Here is a 23,763-nt window from a genome sequence, read left to right as displayed (position 1 = left end):
AAATGGAGATCATCAGTACAACTGGGGCCAAGTGTTCAGCCAAAGGCCAGGCATGGGGTAAACACTTAATTAAGATTTGGCTCTTATTATTAAGGTTCAAGGATCCCACTCTGGGCTTGGAGAAGGGAGGACGGAACTTGCTCCTTGTCCTCACCCTTGGAAGATGGCTATGTAGGTGGCCCGCAGTGGGCAGCTGAGCCAGTATGTCAAGGTAGAAGCTGGCTGGGCCAGGGGGTTACGAAGGCTGGGAGGGACCAGAGGGAGAGAGTGACCCAACGCAGGATAATGTGTCCACCCAGCCCCACATCCTTCTCTGTGGAGAACCGGTCGATGGAGAAGCCCATGCCTGCTGCCAATTGCTCGCTTCACAAAGCCTGGTGGGAGCTGCAGAGCAGGAGCTGGCTTCCGCTCCAGAAGGAAGGGGTTCGCCCTCTCTCGGGGGTCCCTGGTGTGTCCAGTGCTGGAACTTGCCTTCTGGCCTTGCTCCAGGACTCATGGCTAGGCGGGGTGGGGCAGGGGCTCGCCAACCACAAGGCATCATGTGGAAGAGAAGGAGGGTCGAGGGGTGTGGAGAGGGGCTGAGGGGCCCTGAGGTCGGGGTCCCCTGGGCTTCAGTCTAACCAGAACTTGACTCCCTCTCCCTTCTGTACGAGGAAAGGCGTTTGGATGACCAGCCCCCGCGTGCTGTGATGACTCTATGGAGTGGTGGGGGGCGGACCTGGGGAATTCCCACACGGCAAATCTGGGCCTTGGCCTAATAGAGCAGAAAGGTGCTGGGAAGCAGGGCTGAGGCACAGCCCCCCATCTGCCAAATGGGTGCATCCTCTGCTCCTGTGGGGTTTATGGGCTGCCTGTTCCAATTCTGAGGATGGCGGGAGGCTGTGCCCTTTGAGGCAGAGCTTGGGAGGTACCCCCTTGCCCTGGCCTGGGGTAAGGGAGTGGAGAGGCTCCATGGGGTTGCTTTGCTCATGACTCATTCTTTCTGGGACCAGCCTTGTCCTCTGGGAGGCACTTTCCAGGAAAGCCCCCACTTGGCCCCCTGTGCAGATGTCCAGGCCTCAGCTAAGCCCTGCCCAGACCAGGAAAAGGCTAGTCAGCCCCCAGCTGGGAGGGGAGCGTCACTGGGCTGGGGACACCCTTTTTTGGATGGCGAACTGCCTGGTGCACTTTTGGCAATGTGACCAATAGAGCGATTTGTCCACAAGGGAACGCTGCACCCCTCACCCACCCCCAGTTGGGGCTCCCAGACCAGTGCTCGTCTTGAGACAGTCACCCTTGCCCGAGCCGAAGCCTGGACTCAGCCCTTCCTTTTCTCTTGGCCCCAAATCTAATCAGTGACTGTCCTCGGTGTGGCTTCCCCAGAAGCAGACCAAAATGAGGGTTCCACAGATTCCCAGGATGGGTGTAGGGCAGTGGGGCGGGAAGGAGGCTCAGCAAGGGACGGGCCTGCTGCCACCAAGGGGCTGGTGCTGGAGCAGTGAGGATTACTTATCTGTGAGCTGGAGTTTTCCACCCCCACGTCCTCTTCCTATCTACCCCTGGGGGGTGTGAACTGTCAGCAGCAAATGGTTCTCTGACCGAGAGGGGTGGGTATGGCTGTGGCACAGAAAATTCTCCTGGAGGAGGCAGTAAAGAAATGAGGGGGACTTGGGTGGGTCCCCTGCTACAGCCCCTGCTACAGTTGCAAAATGCTCTTGATTTGATCTCTATTTCCAGAAAATATTTGCATCTCTCTGTTCCCACAGCTGCCCTCATCTCTCATTAGGACACCCAGGAGCCTCCGACCTTGGTTGCCTTGGGAGTGGGGGAGTTAGGCTCTTGGTCCAATCTGAGCTCGGTGGTGCAAAGTGGGGGGCTCGCCCATTGTACGGGTGAGGGAGGGCCATGCCCAAGGCCACCCATATCTGTGCTGAGGTATGGCCCCCCCCAACACTGCTTTTCTCACCTACCTACCTCAGGGGGACCAGCCCCCCTGCCCTGGCCTTTAGCAAACCCTGCCCAGAATGGAATCTGCCCCTGGGGTGGGTCTTATCCTTGTCTTCAAGACTTAGTTCTGATTGTCAAGTCAAATTGCTCAACCATCTTCCCCAAGGAGGTCGGGTCCCCTGGGGCTGTTCTAGACAGCGGGAAAGGAAGGAATATGGAAGAACCATCTGAAAGATACTTACTGTCCTCCAGGCCTTCGGCTGACGGCTGTACATGTCTCCACTTCCTGGAGGAGGAAACCAAGGCACAATGAGGTGAAGGGACTGGCACAGAGAGAGCCCATTAGAGTCTCCTACTTGGCTTTTCAACTGTGTAATTTGGGGAAGAAAAAAATCGAGTGCCTTATATGACTCCGGGTTCCAAGTTTTCAATTGTAAAATGGGAAAAGAAGCCCAGACATTCTTCCCCATCCTAAGCTACAAGGCATAGAGGACTCCCAGGGGTGAACCCAGTGCACTTTGGGGGTAAGGTGGGGTGACACTTGGACTTGGCATCCATCTGCCGTCTCACCCAGCTCTTTCCCCTGCCTCACCTCCCTCAGGGTTGGCGGGGGGCGGCTGGGTGCCCCTTCCCCCATTTCTCCAACCCTTTGACCTTTCCTCATGTGTTCCTAGATCTCAGCCACCCCATTTGAGTCCCTCTTTCTGGACTGAGGTGACTCTGGTTCTGCCCCTCCCCTGGGACCCATGGCCAAGGGAGTTCATAGACCTGATTTCCATTCCTAAAACATGTCTGAAGGTCTACATCAGCTTGGCGGGGGGGGGAGGGAAGGGTCACCCAGCATCTCATCCCTGAGAGGTGAAAACCTGAGAAAACCCCAAGAAGCTGTAAGGGCTGTCCGAGGGCCGGATAATATTTTGAACCTGCGTCCAGGAAGCCAAGAAGTTCGAACTCTACTTTCTTATGGCCATGTCGGGTCACCCGAACTTTGAGGGCTCCCCGTTGCCAGCTACACCAGCTCTGCCCTCGCCCTCATTCCATCTGGCTTCCAGGACTCTGTGCTGGGACGAGTGCAGTAGTCTCTCACCCGGTCCCTCCCCAGCTGGTCTAGCTTCCCCACAGCAGCAGAGGGAGCTTTTTAAAACAAAATCTGATCAAGTCACACCTCTAGGTAAAGCACTAGGTGCCTGCGGCCTGCAAGATAGTATCCAAACTTGCTCTTGACTTGGCATTCGAGGCCATGTTAGATCTGATCTCTGCCAGAATCTTTGACCTCATCCTTCACCCTGAATCCCACACTCCAAACCCAGATGAGTGGTCATCCCCAACATTTCCTATACTGTCCTTGAAGCCTGACCTTGACCCTGGTCACCTGTTCCCTTCTCCTTGACTATACTTCCTGTTCCTGTCAACACTGACTCCTCCTTCAAGGTTGATTCCAGGGGTGTTCCCCAGAGAAGCCTTCGGGGTTCTTAGTGGCAGACAACAGAATCCGACTGCAGATTATTTAAACAGAAAAAGAACATACTGAACAGTACTGAACTGACCGAACCCTCGAGAAGGCAGGAGGCCCACATGAAAAAGAAGGCAGAAGATGAGAAACAAGACCCCAACTCCAGTTCTGCCACAGAGCCAACCTGGTGATGCCCACGCTTCTTTGCAGATACCTCAGGAGCTTGATATTGCTGAGGCTCCCTCCAGAAAGACTTTCCCAGAACCTTTCTTCATAGGACCAGCTCCTGATTCAAACTCCAGGGTGGGTGCCTGTGATTGGCTGAGCCCAGGTCACATGGCCACACCCTAGGAGCAAGGGAGAATGGGAAAACTAGAGCCTGCCTACTTGGGCTCCTCCAGTGGGAGGCGGCTCTGCCTTGCCCCAATGCCCCATGGTGGGCAGGGAGTGAGATTCTTAAAAGTGGGAAAGAGATTCAGAGAGTGAAGGGCTCGAAAATGACTACAACTTGTCTTTCCAACTCCCAGCATTCCTTGTTGTGGAAGAGGCACAGTGGACACGGTGGTCTCTCCTTCCTTGACACCTCCTTCTGCCTTACCCCGTGACCAATCTACCAGCACCCCTACAGGCTGAATGTCCTAAGTATGCCTTATGTCCGTCTGCATTTCCCTACCTCTCCCCAGCTCCTCAAAGAGCCCCCAGGCCAGGGGAGAAGACAGGTACTAAATGAACAATGACAGCCCAGTGTGCCATAATTAATGGAGGGACATTCAGGGAGCGGGGGAGCCCAAAGGAGGCACCTGGTCCTACTGGGGGCATCTGGGAAGACTTCCTGGAGGTGGCGATGCTGTCTGGAAGGACGAATAGGAGTTAGAGAAACAAAGGCAGAGGAAATGCCATCCCAGGAAGAGACAACAGCTTGAGCAAAGCTACAGAGGTACAAGAGGGAACTGGGAGGAGTTCTGGCATCATCTGGGGCATGCGTGAGGTGAGGCAGGGGGAGTGGGAAGAGAAGAGGCTACACGTGGCGGAAGGGACCTGATTATGGGTCATCTGTGGGGCCCAGCTTTGAGCACAAACTTGGTACCAGGGCAGTAGAGTGACATGGTCAGATGTGAGCTTGAGAATGACCGGTCGGATAGCCTGACTGGGGTGGTGGTCCGGGGAGGCCAGACAGAGGTGTGGTGAGAATCCCAGTCTGCCAGGCTGGGGCTGGGACCTGAGGCAGAAGAGAGATTGAGAGGCTCAGTAGGCTTCTGTGGACAAGTGGAAGTTTGCCACTGTTGCTGGGGTGTGTTGGGGTGAGTGGGTGAGAGGCGGGACCTGGGCAAGTCCCTGGCTCAGTCTGGTGTCCTCAGTTTCCTCATTTGTAAATAGAAGGGGGCTGGGCGTGGTGAGCTCTGAGATAGGGTCTGAGAGCCAGTGAGGCCAGTTCTGCTTCCTGCTCCCCACCCCATGAGCTGGGGATGCAGTGATGAGATGTGGAAGCCGTAGTCTGTCTCTCACAGGAGGCTGGTCCAGGTAGGCTGGACAGGTGACTAATCTGCCCAGGGCAGTCCCCCAGCAGGCAGACTCCTATATCAAGAGCTGTACCAGGAGAGAAAGGGATCTCAGTCATTTACGTCCTCCCCCTCGTGGGGGGCCCCCCCTGGGGCCAGGTTTCTCCGGACAATCAATGCCTCATTCCGGGAAGCTTGCACTAGGAGAGGCCCTGATTTCCCCCCCCCATTTGCATAGCCACAGTAACAGGAAATGGGACGCACATTGCCTCATCCACAGGGGCTGCGCCTGGCCAGGCTGGATCAGAGCTCAGCTTGATGACCCAGCCTGGGTTGCTCACCCCAGCCCCTTCCCCCCGTGGCTGGCCAAAGCACCAGCTGGTGATCAGACAGATGGCTGGATAGGCACACCTGGATGTCTGTCAGTAAGGAGATTCCAAGCCAGGCCAGCTGCATGCCCCTGGAAGGAAGGAGGCGGGGCAGCCAACAGTGACAGCTGGGTGCTCCACTGGTGTCAAGGTGCAATATGCTCTCTCTGAAACATCCCAGTTTCCCAGAAGTGGTGGATAGACTTTCCTCCTGCAGGAAGTACGTCTATCTGCTACATGGCCCCTCTCTGTCTCTTCCCAGTTTTCCCCCAGCTCCTTTCCTGAAAGTCGAGCTGGACTTTGAGCAGGAAGTTGATTTCTCAGATGCCCCTTAGCAGGTGCAGGCAGGGGTCAACGACTCCATGTGCCGAGTTGGACTCAGCAACCAAGACTTTGGGGGCAAGCCAGGGCTCAGTCACGTCAGAGCTGGGTGGCCTCGGCACCCTGGACCTCCTGGGCCTCAGTCTCCCCATCTCTACAATGGGGATACATGTGCCTGTCTCTCAGTTGATAAGGAGGAGAAACATTGAGGGCAGGCGCCATAGCCGTGCCAGTTACTGCAATCCCGGAGCTCCTATCTGCCACTAGGTTGCAATGCTTTTGGTTTCGTCGTGGCAGCTATTGAAAGAGAAACCGTATTTTAACAGTTCACGAAGCCCAGTGGAGAAAGGTCAGCACCCTCTGGGCCACTTTTCGGTCAGAGCCCGACCCCAGTCTGGGTCCTGGCTCTGTCACTTGCTGGCTGTGTGACCTAGGGCAGCTCTTTAGCTCCCCTGAGGCTCAATTTCTACATCTGTAAATGAGACTCAGTAGTGGTACCCACCCTTCGGGGGTTAGGGTGAGGAATAAATGGGATAAGGCACAAAAAGGGCCTTGGAGAAGTGCGATGTGAGGTGACCGTGAGCTCCACCGAGAGGGTGTAAAGCTCAACTCAGTGGCAGCCCCAGTGGGAGGTGCTGGGGTTATAGAAATAAACCCCACGTGGCTGTGGCCCTTAGGGAGGTCAGAGTCAACGGGAGGAGGTCAGAAGCACTAAGTCCCACATGAGGAACCCAGAGAAGGGCCCAGAAAGGCATGCGCCTGGTGGGGACAGCCAGGGAGGCTTCCTGGAGAAGGGGGACGTCTGAGCTGGTGGCCGGCACTGACAAGTTTGACAACTAGGGTGGGAGCAGAGGAATCAGCCAGGGCACCCTCTGCGCTGCCCCCTCCCACCCTACCCCACTCCGCAGGGCCCTGAGCCTCCCCACCTGGTCACGGCCACTCTCTCCCTCACTCTGGTGCCTTCCAGGCTCCACCAATGGGGACACCTGCTTTCCCAGGACATGGGAGCCTCTGTCACATACGAGGCAGGACAGCTTGGTGGCACCGTGCCTGATGGACTGGGTGTCATCTTTCTCTGTGGACTTTCCTTCCTTCGGGGTCACTGCTGTCGGCATTGTAGTATACAACAGTCTTCTGGTCATTTTTCTACGCAAACACTTTCTAAATGAGCACAAATGAGGTGGGGCGGGGGGTCTCAAACTCTTGCAACTTGCTTTTCCCTTTAACCGTACACCACGGGCATTTCTCCAGAGCTAGCAAGAGTCCGAATCACCATTTTAATGGCCAGGGGATCGTCCATGTTATGGACGGGCTATAACGAATTTAACCAAGTCTATAATTTCAGCAAACGTTTCTCGAGGCAGCCGAGGTGTGAGCTGCCAAAAGAACAAGGGCCCAGAATCCTTTGCTTCCGTGTTCGGATTCTGGCTCCACTTCCTAGAGCTGTGTGACTCTGGACAAGTTACTCAACCTCTCTGGCTGCTCTCGGTTTCCCGAAAGATGGGGAAAGAGCAGCGGCCTCTGTTCACTCCTTATGATGGGACTTCCTGGAGACCCTGTGCGCTGCACTTAATTAAGCACAGGGCTCCGTAGACAGACAGGAGACGCCCCAGCTATGCGGTAAGCCGTGGTAGTGGTGTTGGTTGAATCATACTTGAAGTCGGGGTTTGAGGAGTGAAGGGTTCCCATGTGATCACAGTTGGAGGCAGAGGGAGAAACCGCTTGGGGTTGGGGGGTGGCTGCCTCCTCCCCTCCCCTCCCCAGCCCCCTGCACAGAAAGCATCTGAATCTCTTCCAGTTTGGCTGGTCTCCAGATTCCCAGGACCATCTGGGGCTGGTTGGCCAATTACATGATGCTGCTGGCCCTGGAGCTGCAACATTCTAGAAAGGCACCCTCATCAGACAAAACCGTACTCATGTCTACATGAACATTGCCATCGCCCTACTGCCTGTGTGTCAGCAGCGACCTCCCCCTGGGTCTCCTTTTCAAAAGCAAATGAACACACCAGGAAGGCTCTGTAGACCCCTTTGGTGAAGTACAGCCAGGGTGGGGGACAGATGAATGGAGGCACAGCCAAAGGACACTCCCACTCCAGAAGGAGGGCAAGAAAGCCCCAGCCTAAGCCTCCAACTGCTCAAAACCCCAGCACCAAATTCCCCTGGCGGGGATCACCAGGCAGCCCTGCTGTCTCCAGCCTTCTTAACTTCTGCCCCACTGTCTTCAAGGGCTCCCCAAGGATCTCCCAGAGCCAGGAGGCCGCACACCCCTGTCCCATCCTTCTCTCCAGGGTGCTCAGCCATTCTGAGCCTCAGTTTTCTGCAACATGTGGATATTGAGACTACGAGATGGCACGAGATGTGCGGTGATCATTTCTGCAGGTCAAAAGTAGGTGGAATGTGGGCAGTGTCGCAGGCTCCGTCAGATGTCTCCCTTGATGAGGCCAAATGAGGAAACAAACAGAAGCCCTTGGCGCAGTGCCTGGCTCCATAAATGCTTCATTGTCATTACTATTACTTATCGTGTGTGTGGAGGGGTATCTGTGAAGTGACACCTCAGCATCCTGATGCTCGGCCCAGGGCAGGGGGCACCCCAGCTCTACCCCAGAGGTCTCCAAGATCTGAAAACTTGTCCAGGGAGGTGCTAGGAGCCAGCCCCTCCTGGCTTCGCCACAGCCCTGGACTGGCCTGCTGAGTCTTTGATCCTTGTTTCCCTCCCCAACCCCGCAAAGTCCTGATTCATTGTCTGCCAGCTCAGGAGGTGGGGCCGGGGGACACTGAGAGTTGCAGGCCTGGAGGCCCGCCTGCAGGAAACGTGACTCAGGGAATCCTGCTAGGCCTTGGCACATTATCATCAGGGAGTGGTTAAGTGGGGTGTCACGGGTTTGCACCATGTGCGATGGAGCGACGCTGCCTGGCCCTTGACCTTGTTCTGACTCAGGGCTGGCCTCTCCTCCCCTCCCTGGGGAATCAGGCCCCCTCTCTGCATGGCTGGAAGGCAGGTTCTGAGCATTTCATTCATTGATTCGTTTCTCTCATTTGTCCATTCATTGCATGAGATCGATCACAATGGCTCGTTCGGGTGACTCATGAGCTGGTTCAGCCCTTCATTCATTAGTAATAAGCCCAGCCATCTTTCTGTGGCCTGTCTTTCCAGTGGCTGCCCTGCCAAGCGCAGTTTCTTCTGCAATCTTCGCAGGGCCCAGGAGAAGGGCTATGACTCCCATTGCACAGAGGAGTAAAGTGAGGCACAGGAAAACTCCCTACCATGTCAAGTCAGCATTTGAATCAGACCTGCCACCATCTCTAGACAAAATGTCACTGTCCCTTCTCCAGCTGTGCCCCCCCTGCTGAGCTGGGGACGCTTCCCCTGTGCTCCTGTAACAGACCGAGAGCACCCCAATGCAGCTCGAGTGCCCCATGCTAAGGTAATTGTGACTGTCAGCCTTATCCCCAGACTGTGATGTGTGAGGGCAGGGACCTTACTGACTACCTGTGTCCCTCATCCAGCATAGGTGTCTTCACACTCGGCTCTTAGAGATTTGCCTCATGCAGCCAATTGCCCCTTGAGGCTACGCAAGGCCCCCAAACCTGCATTCTACCCCCTCCCTTTCAGTTCTCAGAGAACTTCCAGAGACTTCCAGTGCCCTCATTGTCTCGCCAACACACACGGGATCTCCCTGTTCCTCATTTCATAGACCCCAGTGAAAGACTCAGCACTTCCACGAATTCCTTAAAACAAACTGCTTATCAGCATATTTTTTAGAATCGGTTCTACTTATTATATCTTAATCCCCCGCTCGGGCTCCCCATGGCTTGGAGGATATGTCTGGGTTCTTTGAAACAACCCCACCAGCACCACGCATGGCACGATTTGCACAATTCCAGGAAGAATTAGTGTGTCCATGAATCAGATGAGGAAACTGAGGTGTGGAGGGGGGCAGAGGGAGCCCTGCCTGTGTGGGGAGTGGGGGGGGGATGGGGTGCCTCCAGGTGCCTGCCCGAGGCTAGCTGACTACTCCCTCTCTCCCAAGGAAGCCAACACGCAGCAGGACCTGCCTGGCCCTTGGCACAGGTGCCCGCAGGTAAACCCTGGGTCTGACTTTTCCTTCTAAGAACAGGCTGCCTGGAGGTTTTCTTCAAAGAAGTGGGCAAGGCCCTGCCCATCATGGCCACCCCAAGGCTGGGCCAAGAACTCCGTTAGGGAGCCACTCGGCAAGCCAGGCTGGGCAGACATTCTGATTATGCTGGCAAGGACATACGGTCAAGAGGGTGACAGCCTGGGGTCTAGGTCAGAGGGACAGGGTCCTGGCCCCAGCTCTGCCCTGAGCAGCTCTGGGACCTCAAGCAGGTCACTCTCCCTCTGTGGCCCTCAGTTTGCCTGTCTGTGCAATGGGACTTATAATAGCACCCACTCCATTGGGCACGGCTGCAGTGAGAGACTCTGCAGGTAATGTGCTCGGCGTATTCTTATGCCAACCTCTCTGGGCCTCAGCTTCCACCTCTGTGACATGGGGAGTGGCAGAGCCTTCTCATAGGAGGATGAAAGGGGCTGATGAGTACACGTGCCTGGAATGGGTCAGGTGAGGGCTGTCAGTGCTGGGATGATGATTACAACCCAGATGTGCTAACAGCAACAACTTCATTCATTCCTGCTGATGGCAGAGAACCTCGTCACTCACGGCTTAAATGCAATCTCTCTCAGGTTAACCTTTTTGATTCGGGACTCTTGTTTCTCACTTCCTCCCCACTCCATCCCTTTTCCCAGGGGTAACATCCTGCGGGGAGAGAGGCCTTCTACAACTCTGATGGGTCCCTGGGTCCCTGTCCCTGGTATCTTGGGCTGGCACCTGCCCAGTGGTGGTGTTCATTCAGGGCAGCGGGCCGCTCAGGTCTGGGGGCCTCCAGGGTGCAGAAGACATTGTTAGGCCTCCTCGCCTCCTGGGCCACACCCCCTCGCAGGTCGGCGTGCTCCAGGGCCCTGCTTTGACTAGCGAAATGTAAGCAGATGTGTCACCTGTGAGCTGAAGCCCATCAGAGCTGGTAGAATCCCCCGCTCTACTCCTCTGTCCCCTCATGTTGAGATGCATGGCGCCTCCCTCAGCCTGGGTCAGGAGTGACTGTGACAGGCAAAGCCCCTGCATCCAACGCTGAACACGTGGTGAGTGAGACTTAAACCTGGTTGTGTTTGGCTACTTGTTACCGCAGTATAACCTGGGCCGCCGTGACCTAGGCGGGGATGCAGACCCCTGGGCCTTTAGCTGGATTCTGGAGTTCTCAAGACTAGGACATATGATAAGTTCTGGCTTTTCTTCAAGCCCTTTGCAGGCTGTGGTCACCAGGGGTGAGCAGTCTCAGGCCCTCCCTTAGCCTGCATGTGTGTCTCGGCCATGTCCACCTGCAGGCTGCTCTGTGTTCCGCTGAGAGGCAGGACTCCAGCCTCCTTTGCTTTCCGTGGAGTCCCCTCCATCCCTTCTGGGTTCCCAGAGCCCTATCCTCTCTTCCTGGGTGGCCAGGGCTCCCTGTTTTGCACCCGATAACCACAAATCTGATCTCTTTTTCTATTGGTTTGTTTTAGATTCCACGTATAAGTGAGATCATTCAGTATTTGTCTTTCTCTGTCTGGCTTATTTTATTTAGCATAATGCCCTCTATGTTTATTCAGGTTGTTGCAAGTGACAGGACTTTCTTGTCTTTATGGCTGAATAGTCCATTGTGTGTCTATCCATCTTCTTTATCCATTTATCTGTTGAAAGACACTTAGCTTCTTTCCATATCTTGGCTATTGTGAATCATGCTGCGATTGACATGGGAGTACAGATATCTCTTTGAGACAGTGATTTTATTTCCTCAGATAAATACCCAGAAGTGGGATTGCTGGGTCCTACGGTGGTTCTATTTTTCACATTTTGAGGAATGTCCATACTATTTTCTATAGTGGCCGCACCAACTTATATCCCCACCGACAATGCACAGAGGTTCTCTTTTCTCCACGGCCTCTCCAACACCTCTTATCCCGTCTTATTGATAATCGCCATTCTAAGGAGTGTGCGGTGGTATCTCACTGGGGTTTCGATTTGCATTTCCCTTATAGCTAGTGATGCTGAGCATTTTTTCCTCTATTTGTTCTCTGTATCTATGAGTTTGTTCGTTTGTTTTTTAGGTTCCATATATCAGTGATATCATACGGTATTGGTCCTTTTCTTTCCGATTTATTTCACTTAGCACAATTCCCTCTAGGTCCGTCCATGTCGCAAATGGTAAGATTTCCTTCTTTTATTGCTGAATAACATTCCATTGCATATATGTACCACACCTTTATCCGTCTATCGATAGACACTGAGGTTGCTGCCATATCTTGGCTATTGTGGATCATGCTGCAATGAACACAGGGTGCATATATCTTTTTGAATCAGTGCTTTGATTTTTTTTTGGATAAATACCCAGAGGTGGAATTGCTGGGTCACAGGGTAGTTCTCGTTTTAATGTTTTGAAGAACATCCACACTGTTTTCCACAGTGGCCACACTTCTCCACCAACAGCGTGGAAAACGGCCGCCTTTCCCCCACATCCTCACCAGCACTTGCTGTTCTTGCCTTTTTGACGAGGATCATTTTAACAAGTGAGGGGTGGCACCTCATTGTGGTTAACAAGTTTATTTTAAACTGAATACTTCGAAAAGCTAATTTTAATCAAAAAAGACATGTCGCAATTTTGCCACAAGCAGAACACCAGTCTGGCCTGCCACCAGTCGTAGATAACTTTAACAAGTACCACGAAAATAAAACAGTTCTTGCGCCAGAGGATGCCTGTTGAAGACTAGGGACACGGTTTCTTTCTTTTGCAAAAAAAAAAAAGGGAAATCGGCAAATGTTTAAATAGCTGTTAAAGACCAATATACACCCACGGAGACTTTCTCTTCGCCTTCACCTGAAGGACTGAAGGGAAGGAAAATCGGTGAATCGCTTTCTCTCCTGTGATCTGAGGTTATCTGAGCCGCACCTCTCACCCCCAGCTGGGGGGCGTCTCAGTTGCCTCTGCCTGGGGGCTGGAATGGAGAGGCATCTCTGAGGCAACCTCTATCTTCGCTCAAATGTCCTTTCTCCACACGACCTCCCTTGATCTCCCTGTTTAAAACTGCAGCCCTCTTTCTTTTCTCCCTTTCTGGGATCTCTTTGCACATTTTCATGCGTGCAGCACCTTCTGGTCACTATAGAATTTACCTGTTTATTTTCTTTATTGCCTGCTGGGAGGTCCGCCCCGGGAGGCTCAGAGTTTGGTCTGACTGTTCACTGCTGCCTCCCCAGTGCCTGGTACATGGTTAGGTGTTTAGTGTTGAATAAATATTCCAGCGATGAGGAAAGTGAAATTTTTCCTCCCTGCCCATTGGGGCCTCCCACAGGGAGGGGTTGGGGGAGAGTTTTGTGGTCACCTCTTCTCAGGGACAGATGCCAGCGAAGCCAGACGCAGGGTGCATTTCCCGAGGTATTTTGGCAGTGGCTGCCTCCAAAGGGCTGTTCCTATCAGGATGGATTGGCAGGAAAGCACAGGAAATAAGCAGGTTCAAGGGAAGATACTGAGCTAGGGCGAGTGCCAAGCAGTTCCTGGGAATTCTCTGGGCAGGTGAGGGGGGCGGGCATGTGTCCTGCCAGGGAAGTCAGAGCTGGCAAGGAGCCTGCTTGGATGAACAGAGAAGTGAAATGTGATTCAGCCATACAGTGAAGTATTATTCAGCCTTACAAAGGAATGAGATTCTGATACAGCCTGCGACAGGAAACATGAAAACTTCGGGCTAAGTGAAATGAGCCAGACGCAAAAGGCCACGTTCTGCATGATTCCACCTATGTGAGGCTTAACAGGCAGAGCCAGAGAGACAGAAAGGTAAGTGGGGGACGAGCAAACGGGGAGTGACCGCTTAAGGGGTCCGGAACTTCCTTTTGGGGTGATAAAAATATTCTTAAACTAGATCGAGGTGGTGGTTGCACAACATTGAGAATAAACCTAACGCCGCTGGATTGCTCATTTTAAACGGTTGATTTTATGTTATGTGAATTTTACCTCAATATAATAACAACAGTAGTCAAAACCTGACGGAAGAACCGCCTCCTCTGATGCCCACTCTGCAGCAGGTGCCACGTCCTCTCAAACCACCACAGCAGTGTCTCCAATCTGGTGGTCCTAAGGTGACTTGAAGGGGCACAAGGACACAGACTGAAATAACTGAGTCCCTGGGTGAGCTGCTGCTTCTCTCGGCTCGGCCCTTCTGATCCCATCAAAGGGAAAGCCTGGGTTGGGTGTTAACAGTTCTCTAACCGCGGGCTGGTCTCCCTTTTAAGAGAGGGAGGGCGGGCCATGGGCCCAGAGCCCAAGGCAGGTGAGGGGATGTGGTTAAAATTTAATGACATGGATTTGCTTTAATTGTATTTACCTTTATGGTATCTTTAATTTCTGGACGAGTACAGTGGGTTGCATGGTGACCTTGCCCACCACCTTTGAAAAGGCAGGTAGGTACACATCCTAACACCAGGTATCTGGGTGTGTGACTTTATGTGGAAATAGGGTCTTGTAGATGTGACCGAGTTAAGGATCTGGAGATGAGACCATCCTGGCTCAGCGTGGGCCCTAGGAATGGTGTCCTTATAAGAGAGATTTGCCACGGAGGTACAGAGGGTGGAAGGCCACGGGAAGACGGGGGCAGAGATGTTTTAGGCCACCTACTTTGCAGCCCTGGGAAACGAACACAGCAGGTGGTAGGTACTGGGCTGGTTTTCCTTTTCCAGCATTAACGTCCCCCTCCTAAATACAGCTGACCCTTGAATAGCGTGGGGTTGAACTCTGTGGATCCACTTATATGTGGATTTTTTTCTCCAATAAATACTGTGAATGTATTTTCTCTTCCTTACGATTTTCTTAACAACAGTATCTCTTCTCTAGCTTACTTAATTGTGAGAACACAGAATATAATACATATATCATGCCAAACATGTGCTAACCGACTATCTGAACTCTGTGGATCCACTTATATGTGGATTTTTTTCTCCAATAAATACTGTGAATGTATTTTCTCTTCCTTACGATTTTCTTAACAACATTATCTCTTCTCTAGCTTACTTAATTGTGAGAACACAGAATATAATACATATATCATGCCAAACATGTGCTAACCGACTATCTGCGTGTCATCGGTAAGGCTTCCAGTCACAGTAGGCTATTAGTAACGTCTTTGAGGAATCGGAAGTTATGCTCGAATTTTCGGCTGCACGGAGGGTGGGTGGGGGGGGTTCAAGGGTCAATTTGTACACTGAATTTATAAGGCGAGTCAAGAGTCAAGGAAGTGACTCAAGTCCAGGTGTTGGGCGCATGTGGGTTCGGGCGGGCACGTGCGACGTCTGGAGGGAAAGCAGGCCGAGCCGGGTGGCGTGTGGCCCGGGGGGCAGGTGGGCGGGGGCCAGAGTGAAGGTTCTGGGGCGCAGGTGCCGTGGTGGCTCAGGCAGTGGAGCCCTGTGGCCTCACACTGCCCGCTGCACACTTGAGTAAATTCCCAGGGGGGCCCACGTGTCCCCGGTTCAGTGACTCAGACCCGCTCTCCTTCGGAGAAAAGTCCTTCAGAGAGGGAGGGTTTTCCCCACCAATCTGCAGGAGGCAGGAAGGGAAGGGGCTGGGAAGTGACCTTCCCCGAGTGCAGGACGCGGCCTACCCTCACCTGCCCGTCTGCTCTCCAGGTGCCTTCAGAGGACGCATGGACAGGCCTGCTGGCACCTCCACCAGGGCAGAGCCCCTAAACTCCTGCTGGCCAGGACATGGGCCTCCGGGAAATGCTGGCCACTTCCAGCTGGAGGGAGGGTACACATGCTCGAGGTGAGGCCTCTGATGTAAATACAGAGGAAGAACTGGGGACTCAAAAAGGCAAAGTCACTGGCCCATCAGGCAACAGGCCATTACTGGGTTTGAGCCTGGGTTGGGGGGAGGGGGAGGAAGCTGCCACCGAGGGTCTCGGGCCCAGAGCCCCAGGTCCTTAGAACACCCGCCCTGGGTGCTTTGCCCTCGTGGCTCCCTCCGTCCCGACCACCGCCTTGGAAGCCCTGTTCTTGTCCTTATTTTGCAGATGAGGAAACCCAAGCACAGAGTGGAGACCTGGCCACGGCTGCACAGACCCCACCTCCTGAACGGAAGCCGACATCTCCCTAAGAGCCGGGAGGTAGGAGAGGAAGAGCCAGTCCACTGAGCACTCCTCTGCGCTCGCACTGTGCAAAGGGCCTTCAGCCAGGCACCGCCTCGGGGGCCACGGACCGTGTCTGGACTGTGGACAGGGGTTCCAAGTGAGTCTGCCACCCATTCGCACCAGAGAACTGCGGCTTCGCCTCCTAAGCCCAGGACGCTTTGCCCAGCAGCCCGGGGGCCATGCAGAGAATGTGCGGCCTGGGCTTGCACTCCAGGCAGAGTAGGGCTGAGCCCCACAGGCCTCAGAGGCAATGCTGTGCCCTTGCAGGCACCTACCCTCAGCCCTGGCACCTGTCTCCCCACAGCTGCTGTCCCTGGTTCCGCCACCCTGAGGCCCACCCTATGAGAACTCCCAAGACCTGTTCCCCCTTGCTTTTAACCTCCTTCTCTCTGGTATCCTTCCAGCAAGCTCCTTTTTCTAGACCGAAGTCATCACGACACATGAGCGCCCACGTGCCCATGGCTGTGGGGACAGGAGAGGCTGCAGCCAGCTGGCCACAGTGCAGCGCGGGATCCAACCTCATCCCAGGGACCCCAGCACCTTTGTGGCCCTCGGCCTCGTGGCCAACTGTGGAGGACCGGACTCAGGATGAACCCAGGCCAGAAGGGGAGGGAAGTCTGCCGGCGGCCAGTGCGAGACTGGACACGGAGGGCGGCCCGCCCCCCGCATCGGCTTCTACCTGCCAGCAGCCTCCCTTTAACCCTCGGCACAGGGCGGAAGCGGGGGTGCCCGTTCACTTTGCACTCAGTTCAGGCTTTACCTCAGGCTGTGTCTGGGCCGGGTTTGAGCTGGAGCGTCAGGAGCTTCCGTAAGAACCCACTTCTGGGGAGTTCCGGTGCGTGCTGGTGTGTCCCCCCGCCGTCGTCCTGGGTGGGGGCCCTCCTGCCTCCTCCGTCGCAGCCATGACGCAGAGTCCCTGTGCTGGTCCAGCGGGGTAGGGCTGCTGACGGCACCGTTCACAGGTCCGGCATCTGAGGCTCGGACGCTGACCCACCTGAACAGCAGGTGAGAGCCGGCAGAGCATGGGCCAAACTCGCTGCACCTGGTGGGGCGGGAGGCGGCAGGTGCCGGATGGGACCTGTGGCATCTGAGGAGTCTTCTCAGCCCTGGGTTAGGAACTGGGGAATTCCTGGCCAGGAAGAGGGCAGGGAGGGGCTGCCCACCCACTGGGCAGCTGCCACAGGCTGAGGGGTCACACAGGCAGAGAACCTTACCCTTTGCCAGCCAAGGCCTCAGCACCACAAAGCAGCAGCCACATTCTGGTAACTCGATTTTATTGCCAAGTTCAAAATTACAAGGAAGTTCCAGTTTTCATTCCACCCTGCTGTGCAGTACTCATGAAGCCTGAGTCACACTGGCGAGAGCAGGTACTTCCCTGGAACAGTCCCGAGTCCCCGAAGCAGGAGGTTTCCCAGCCCTGCTCCGCTCTGGGACAAGAATTATTTACACAGTTTCAGCTCAGAGGAACATAAGAAACACAGTTTACGCAGTGTCCACATGACTATTTGAAATATTTCTTATTTATTGCGTCTAGAAAAGATGAGAATCAGTTCGCCCCGTGCCTTTTTTTTTCTTTTCTTTTTTTTACAGTGCATCTTGAGATCTTAGAGACATCTCGCGGATGTCTGTAAGGGGGTGTGTCCCTTCACTCACCCTGGTGTGTAGGAGAGCGGTGAGCAGGACAGGCTTGATGGAGGGGAAGCGGAGAGGGGAGGGCCCTCCTGCCCACCCTTTCCTGGGATGGGAGCATCTGCCGTGGCTTTGGGGTTGGCCCCCCGCTCTTCCCAGGGGAGCTCCTGAGCTCCCCTCATCTGACCTGTGAGGAGAGGTGCCCTCACTTGCTCGAGCCTTCAAACCGGAAAGGACACGCACTTCTCCACAGCAAATTTCAAAGCTGTGGTTTGGGGGTTCATGTGGCCAACCCTGCCCTGACCTGGCAAACCCAAGGGGCCCAATGTGGACTTGGGGAGGGTGGGACCGGCCCCGGCCCCTGCCTCTGCCGGGATGCAGAGATAGGGGACTGGACGGGCTGGCTGAGACTGACCCCAGAGATCTGAGCCTAGGACCTGTGGGTCAGAGACTATGGCTTCCTTCTCCATATTCTCCAAGAATTCCTGGCTCTACCTCTCTGCCCGGCCCCAGAGACCCAGTGCTCTGTATGGACTGGTCAGCCTGGGAGTGTGCCCGCTGTTAGTTTTGCTGGGCACTCTTGAAAACATAGCTGTGCCCATTGTTGCCAAGATGGCCAAGCCCTAGTGAGGCGGGACCTTCATCGGAGCCAAAGCCCTGCCTGCCTCCTCCGGACCCCAGAACTCCCAGCACAAGGAGGCACACCCTCCTCCTCAAAAGCAAGGTGTCTTGGGACCCTGGTTAAAGCATTCCCCACCTATGTACCTAAAGGCATCCTGCTCAGGCGACCTGCTGGTTGGCTGTGGGCCACAGTGAGACCAAGCCTGCAGGGCCCTGGGAGAGGCCTGCCGTTGGCCAGGGCCGTGGGGCAGAAGCCTGTCCTGATCTGTACCTTTTGTTTGACAAGCTGGGCTGTGTTCAGCTCCCCGGGCCTGAGCGATGCTACTGCAGGTCCCCTCAGTATGCTGTCTCCCATGCCCAGACCTTTCTCCTTCGGTATTTGGCAGCCACAAAGCCACCTGGAACCGCTGTACTTCGGAAGGCAGGCTGGAGGTCCTGGGGAGGGACCTGGGTCTACCTGCACGGGTTTGTTCCTCCCAACAATGCCACTGGCCCAGGAAGTCACTTGCCTTCTCATTTCTGCTGCTCCAGAGTCATCTGAAAACCAGAAGTGTCTGGCCCTGGGGTTGGCCTGTTCTATCCTAGCAGGACATGTGGCTGGCTGTTGGAGGATCGGGGTGCCATCATCCCTGATGGCACCCTCTTTCTCGCCATGGATTGTCCTCCCCTTCTTCCGTCCTGCCTGGCTCTGCTGATGGTCGTAGCTTGTCCCTCTTGCTGGGGACCCTGAATTTCGGCCTAAACGGCCTCCTTTCTGAGCTGGGTCTTCTCTTTGTTGAAGCTGGGTGGGCACAGCTACGTGGGAGGCTCCTGATGAACAGACAGACACCTGTCCCCATAGGTATTCCTCCTCCTCCTCTTCGGGATCACCGTTTCCTTCAGGAGGTTGAAATCTGGCCTTGGCTGGCCCTGTCGCGGCAGATGGGTTGAAGGAGGTGGTGAGGACCGTGTCTTCTAATAGGTGGATGATGGGCACTCAGAGCATCTCCTCAGGCCGACACCGACACCGACACCAACACCGTGTGTGCTATACCCCTGGTGGACACGGGCAGGAAAGTTGTGGGAGGTCTCAGCACTGACCAGAAGGAAGGGAGGGGCGCTTGACTGCTTTACTGGATGTGGTGACAAACTGGCCCCACACAGCCAGCCCACAGGGAGAAGGAACTTGGTGGGGAGTTCACTTTAAAAACAAGCTTGTGTCTTTGCAGCAGCATCCAAGAGGAAGAGTGACAAACTCCGAGCTCCCAGGATGACTCTGCGAGCTCCGAGGTCACACCCTCGCAGCTGGTCAGGAGCTGGCGTGTCCTGCAGAGAAGTACGAGCGGCGGGCACCGTGGGGGTGCCTTCCGTGGCGTTTTCTTCCCACCACGGCCCCAAATGGTTCTTTCTTAGACAGAGATGGCAACAACTCTGGTGATGCTGGACACCTGTCGTCCAGAGAGATGAGGAATTGGGTCTTAAGCCAGGAGCTGACTGCATGGTCCCCTTTCAGGAAAGATCTTCCAGGTAATGCCAGGCCCCCTGCCGCCTCGCAGAGAAACTTTTGGCCCTCCCCACTCTGTGCGTACCTGAGAATACATGCATCTCCCTCACTTTGTTTAAAAAATACTCTATACTTTCCTGGGAGGTGCTTTATCATCCCACAGGCTTGCAGAGTTAATGAGTAATAGAGAAATAAGAATCAGTTAAGAAAACGGAGAAAGCCTGACTGAGAACTCTAAATCAAAACATGGGAAGTTCAAGGGAAAACGAAAATGAAATCTTAACAGTAATATTACACTTTTCACATGACATCAAACCTCAGCGTTGAGGATTTTTTTTTGGATTGCTTCCTTTCTTTCTTTTTTTTTCTTTTAAATAGAAGCTTTTAAAATAAATGCTTTACAGCTGCTGCCAAAAGTGGAAATAAATACCCAAAGGAGATATTTATCGAAGTTCGCTTTTCTATAAGTTTCTACCTAAAGTGACCCTGTCTCTCCTTCCGGGCACACTGAGGATGCTGGGCCTGGGGAGGCTGGCTGATGAAAGCAGTGGTGCCAGTGGGCCCTGCCTCCCTGGGGCTGCTGGGCTCAGAGACCGGAAGCCCAAGCTCCCCCACCCCGAGGTGGCCATCTCGGTTATCCGGGTTCGCTGGGGAGCCTGCGCCAGGCCCAGCTTGCTCTCGGAGAAGTATGAAGCGGAAGAGGAATTCAGCAGAGCCAAGGAGCACAAGGATGGGTGGAGGAGATGGTCACTGGGAGCCGTGGAGAACCGCGATGCCCCCGATGTGTCTTTTGAGTGGCACTGGGCCGCGTGCACAAAGGGAGACCGCTCGGCGCTGACTCAGTGCTCAGCGGGGCCCGCTGGCTCCGAATGGACAGCCTCCTCGTCCAGGGTTCCCGTGCTCTCTGTGGCTGGTGTGGGTGGCGGGGGGATGCCGGCGAGTGTGGAGGCTGTGGGGGTCAACGGGTGGGACGAGGGTCAGTGACTCCACGCTCAGCGTGTCGGCGGTGTCCTCGCAGAGCAGGGAGATGGTGGGCTGCTGCGCGGGGATGAGGCTGGGGGACAGGCTGACCGGCTCCGCATCCGCGCCCTTTGCCAGGCTCTTGCCGGGCCTGGCACCTGCTTCCGTTTCATTGACGATCACCAACTGGTCGGGGAGGTTAGGCTGAGGCTGTTCCATAGTCATGGGGTCATCTGGGAGGAAGGGAAAAACAAAGGGACACTTAGCTCCGAGACACTGTTCCCGCGTGCACCCTCTGCTCTGTCCCGAACAAAGGCCCAGGGAGGTCGGGTGGGAGACAGAAGTTTTGAGGGAACAGCTTGTTCTACTTCCTCCTGCTGGGGACACAGAAGCTGATAAATCCAGTCTGACCTAGGCTTGGGAGAAACCCTGTCAGTGCCCAGGGTCACCCTCACTTGTGACACAAGAGAAAAATGAGGGGCTTGTGCAAAATCAACGCGTGGATTCGGGAAGCCCAGGGATGCTGGGAAACGGCCCAGGTGGGCCGCACGTGTGAACAAGTCCTGGACCACCCGCCTGATGGTAACACACGTTAAAGGGAGGAAATGGGCTTCTGTGTGCTTATCGTTTCACGCCATTTCCAGAGTCAAATTTGGAGACATTTACCCAGAAGGGAACGTACTGCGATATAAAAAAAAAAGAAAAAAAAAAAGAAAAGAAATTCTATAGACCTTTTCCACTTGCAAAACCAAACCCAAACTTTGAACTGGGGCTTGTCTCCTGGTCCTTCTCTCAGTGCTGTGCTGAGCTATCCCTCAGAAAGGGACAGTGATGGCCCACGGCCATTCCTGTGTCCCATGGAGAGAAACCGGGAGGAAGGCCGGGAGGCTCTGCCTGAGACAGTCAGTCTCAGAGTGGCAATTTCTTTTTTGGTGATTTTCAAAATCCTTAATGAGATTATAGACAGATGGCCTGATTCACTTCCCAATGATGGGTTTGCCTGGACAGAAACGCCAGCTGTGACTAGACGGCGTTGTGGGGAAGGTCTTCTAGTATGTCACATGCCGGCCATTTGAAAACACTGATAAGAAGGCTGTGGGCACCCCGCTTGGAAAGCAAATTCTTATTTGTACAGATGTTGGGGTCAACGAGCCATCGGGAGAAGGTGCCGAGGACACCGTGTGCGGCTACGAGTCTGAAAGCCCTCTGGGGCCTGGCAAGGCGGCAGGCTTTCTTTTGTTCAACGTGATCCCAGTTATTCGTTGTTTTCTTCCAAGTTAAAGCCAAAACAAAACAGAGGTGCGAACTGAACACAGAGTGAAAGAATGAGAAAACCAAGAGCCAAACAAAACCAAAGGGCACGCAGAATGGGATGAAGGAGAGGCGGATGCGGGTCCCTGTCCTGGAGAGGAAGCACAAGCGACAGATCGCGCGTGTCCCAAAGCACACGTTGGCGCCTCTTCCCACAAGGCTCTCAGGCAAGCTGAGCTCTACGAGGTCCCAGTTAATTTCTTCGTAAGGCCTTTTATTTATTTATTTATTTATTCATTCTTTTTTTTTTTTTTTTAAAAAGAGAAATAAGGCCAGAGGCAACCACTGTGTGGGACTTCAGGTACTGTGTCCTCGCTCTGGGAGGGTGGCATGGGGGCACCAGTGAGAACTAGTGGAAAAAGTGATTCGAGCTGGGTGTGATCTGAGCCCAGAGCGCTGAGTAAACCCTCCACACGCATTCTGGTTTCTCTGAATTTCCACGGCTTTGCTGCATTCAGTAAGGACACCCGCGGTGATGTGCTGCTGGTTCCGAAGCCCCGGCTCAGGTTCTGACCCAGCAGAACCTGGTTGTCATTCAGAAAGAAAGCTCAGTGAGAGCTCTCTCAGGGGTGGGGGTGGGGGTGGGAGGCACCAGTTCCTCTGCTCCAGCAGCCTCTACCTCCCTTCACAGGGGCGTGAGCATGAATTCCTGTGCATACGAATCCACATGTAAGCTGAGCTGCTGATGGGGCAGTTTAGAAATGAGTAATTCCCCAAATGGCACTTTTGTGCCATCTGGAGACAGAGCTGCAAAGCATTTCCTTCACGTTTTTCTCAAAACTTCTATGTAAGAGTTCCCCCTTTGCTCGAGTCTGCATTTGCATGCAGATTTTCAAAAAGCGGGCAGAAGCTTTCCCTGACCCCGAACGGGGGTTTTGGTAATAAGAATAATCAAGGAGGTGGGAAAGTTGCCATCAAACGTATTAAAAAACAAACCCATGAACAGTACCATACACACGAGACGGGTTTCTCTGTGGGAAAAGAACCAACAATTTTATTAAAAAGGTCGATTTTTTTCCTCGTAAAAATAGTATCTATTTTTTTTAATAAGAAAAAAATAACCTCGTACCCATCACTCACAATGCTGCCTTACTTTTACTTATTTTTTGACTTCGTTATTATTTTTGAAACTGAGAACTGCTTCCTGAATGTGATCTTCACATTTATTCATTCAAGGGGTGAGCGGGGGGTGGCGGGAAAGAATTATGCAGCGAGGACACATTTTCTGGCCAAGTGCCGAGCTGCAAAGGTTACTGCAGCTGGTGTTTTGAGGTCTAAGGCCACAGGCTGGGGCTTGGCCCAAGGAATGAAGGATTCAGAGAACATTCTGGCTTCCTGACTAGGGGCCAGGGAGACGACTGGAGGCCAGAGTAGGAAATCCTGGACGTCCAGGTTTCCACAAGTGAAGCTTGGCCTCCCCACGGCTCTGTCCCAAGCTGACCGTCGCGTCCCTGGCCGGCACCCTCAGAAGCTGATATTCCGTTTTGGGGCAGGGGCTCAGCTGATCCTTGTCGAGGGTGTGACAGTTTCCAGTAAAAATGTGGGTTTGATGTGCTCAGTCTGGAAAAGGTGGGCCTGAGTGACGCGGGGAAGAGAAGAAAAGCAGAGCAAGTCGGGAAGGCAAAGCTCAGAGGAAACAGCTTTTGAACGCAAAAGAAGGCAGAAGGCTCCTGCCTGGTTAGTACAGCTACCAAGTGGGGGGCACATGCGGGAACCCTAAAAGAAGCGTGGAGGGAGAAGGCAGTAGCAAGGGGCCCCACGAAGCACACTGCTGTGGGTTAGCGGCCCCCAGACCAACCCTGCTACAATTTGGAGCACTAAACGTAAGAAGGGGATTGCTGGAGTCACATCTACCGGTGTGTTTGTAAGTGAAGTTACTTTTGGCCTCTGGCTGGAACGAGAATCAATCGACCGCTTATCATTGAGCGAGGCCAAGGGTAAAAAAAAAAAACAAAACAAAAGGAAAAGAAAAA

The 23,763-nt window shown here is 54.1% G+C and overlaps 1 protein-coding gene across 1 annotated transcript in view; it reads right to left on the bottom strand.

The window, feature by feature from the left end:
• Window positions 1-17,043: 17,043 nt before the first annotated feature.
• Window positions 17,044-23,763, bottom strand: part of CLEC16A (C-type lectin domain containing 16A) — a 199,619-nt gene continuing 192,899 nt past the window's right edge. Inside the window, 2 exon segments of the mRNA XM_039885578.1 lie at window positions 17,044-20,464; window positions 20,466-20,712. Of these exon segments, the coding sequence (XP_039741512.1) occupies window positions 20,359-20,464; window positions 20,466-20,712 (353 nt within the window). The 3' untranslated portion in view covers window positions 17,044-20,358.

Source organism: Pteropus medius, unplaced genomic scaffold, assembly GCF_902729225.1.
Source record: "Pteropus medius unplaced genomic scaffold, Ma_sr-lr_union100, whole genome shotgun sequence".
Classification (NCBI taxonomy): Eukaryota; Metazoa; Chordata; class Mammalia; order Chiroptera; family Pteropodidae; genus Pteropus; species Pteropus medius.
The sequence above is the reverse complement of the archived record's forward strand: the minus strand, read 5'-3'. Positions and strand labels throughout refer to the sequence as shown.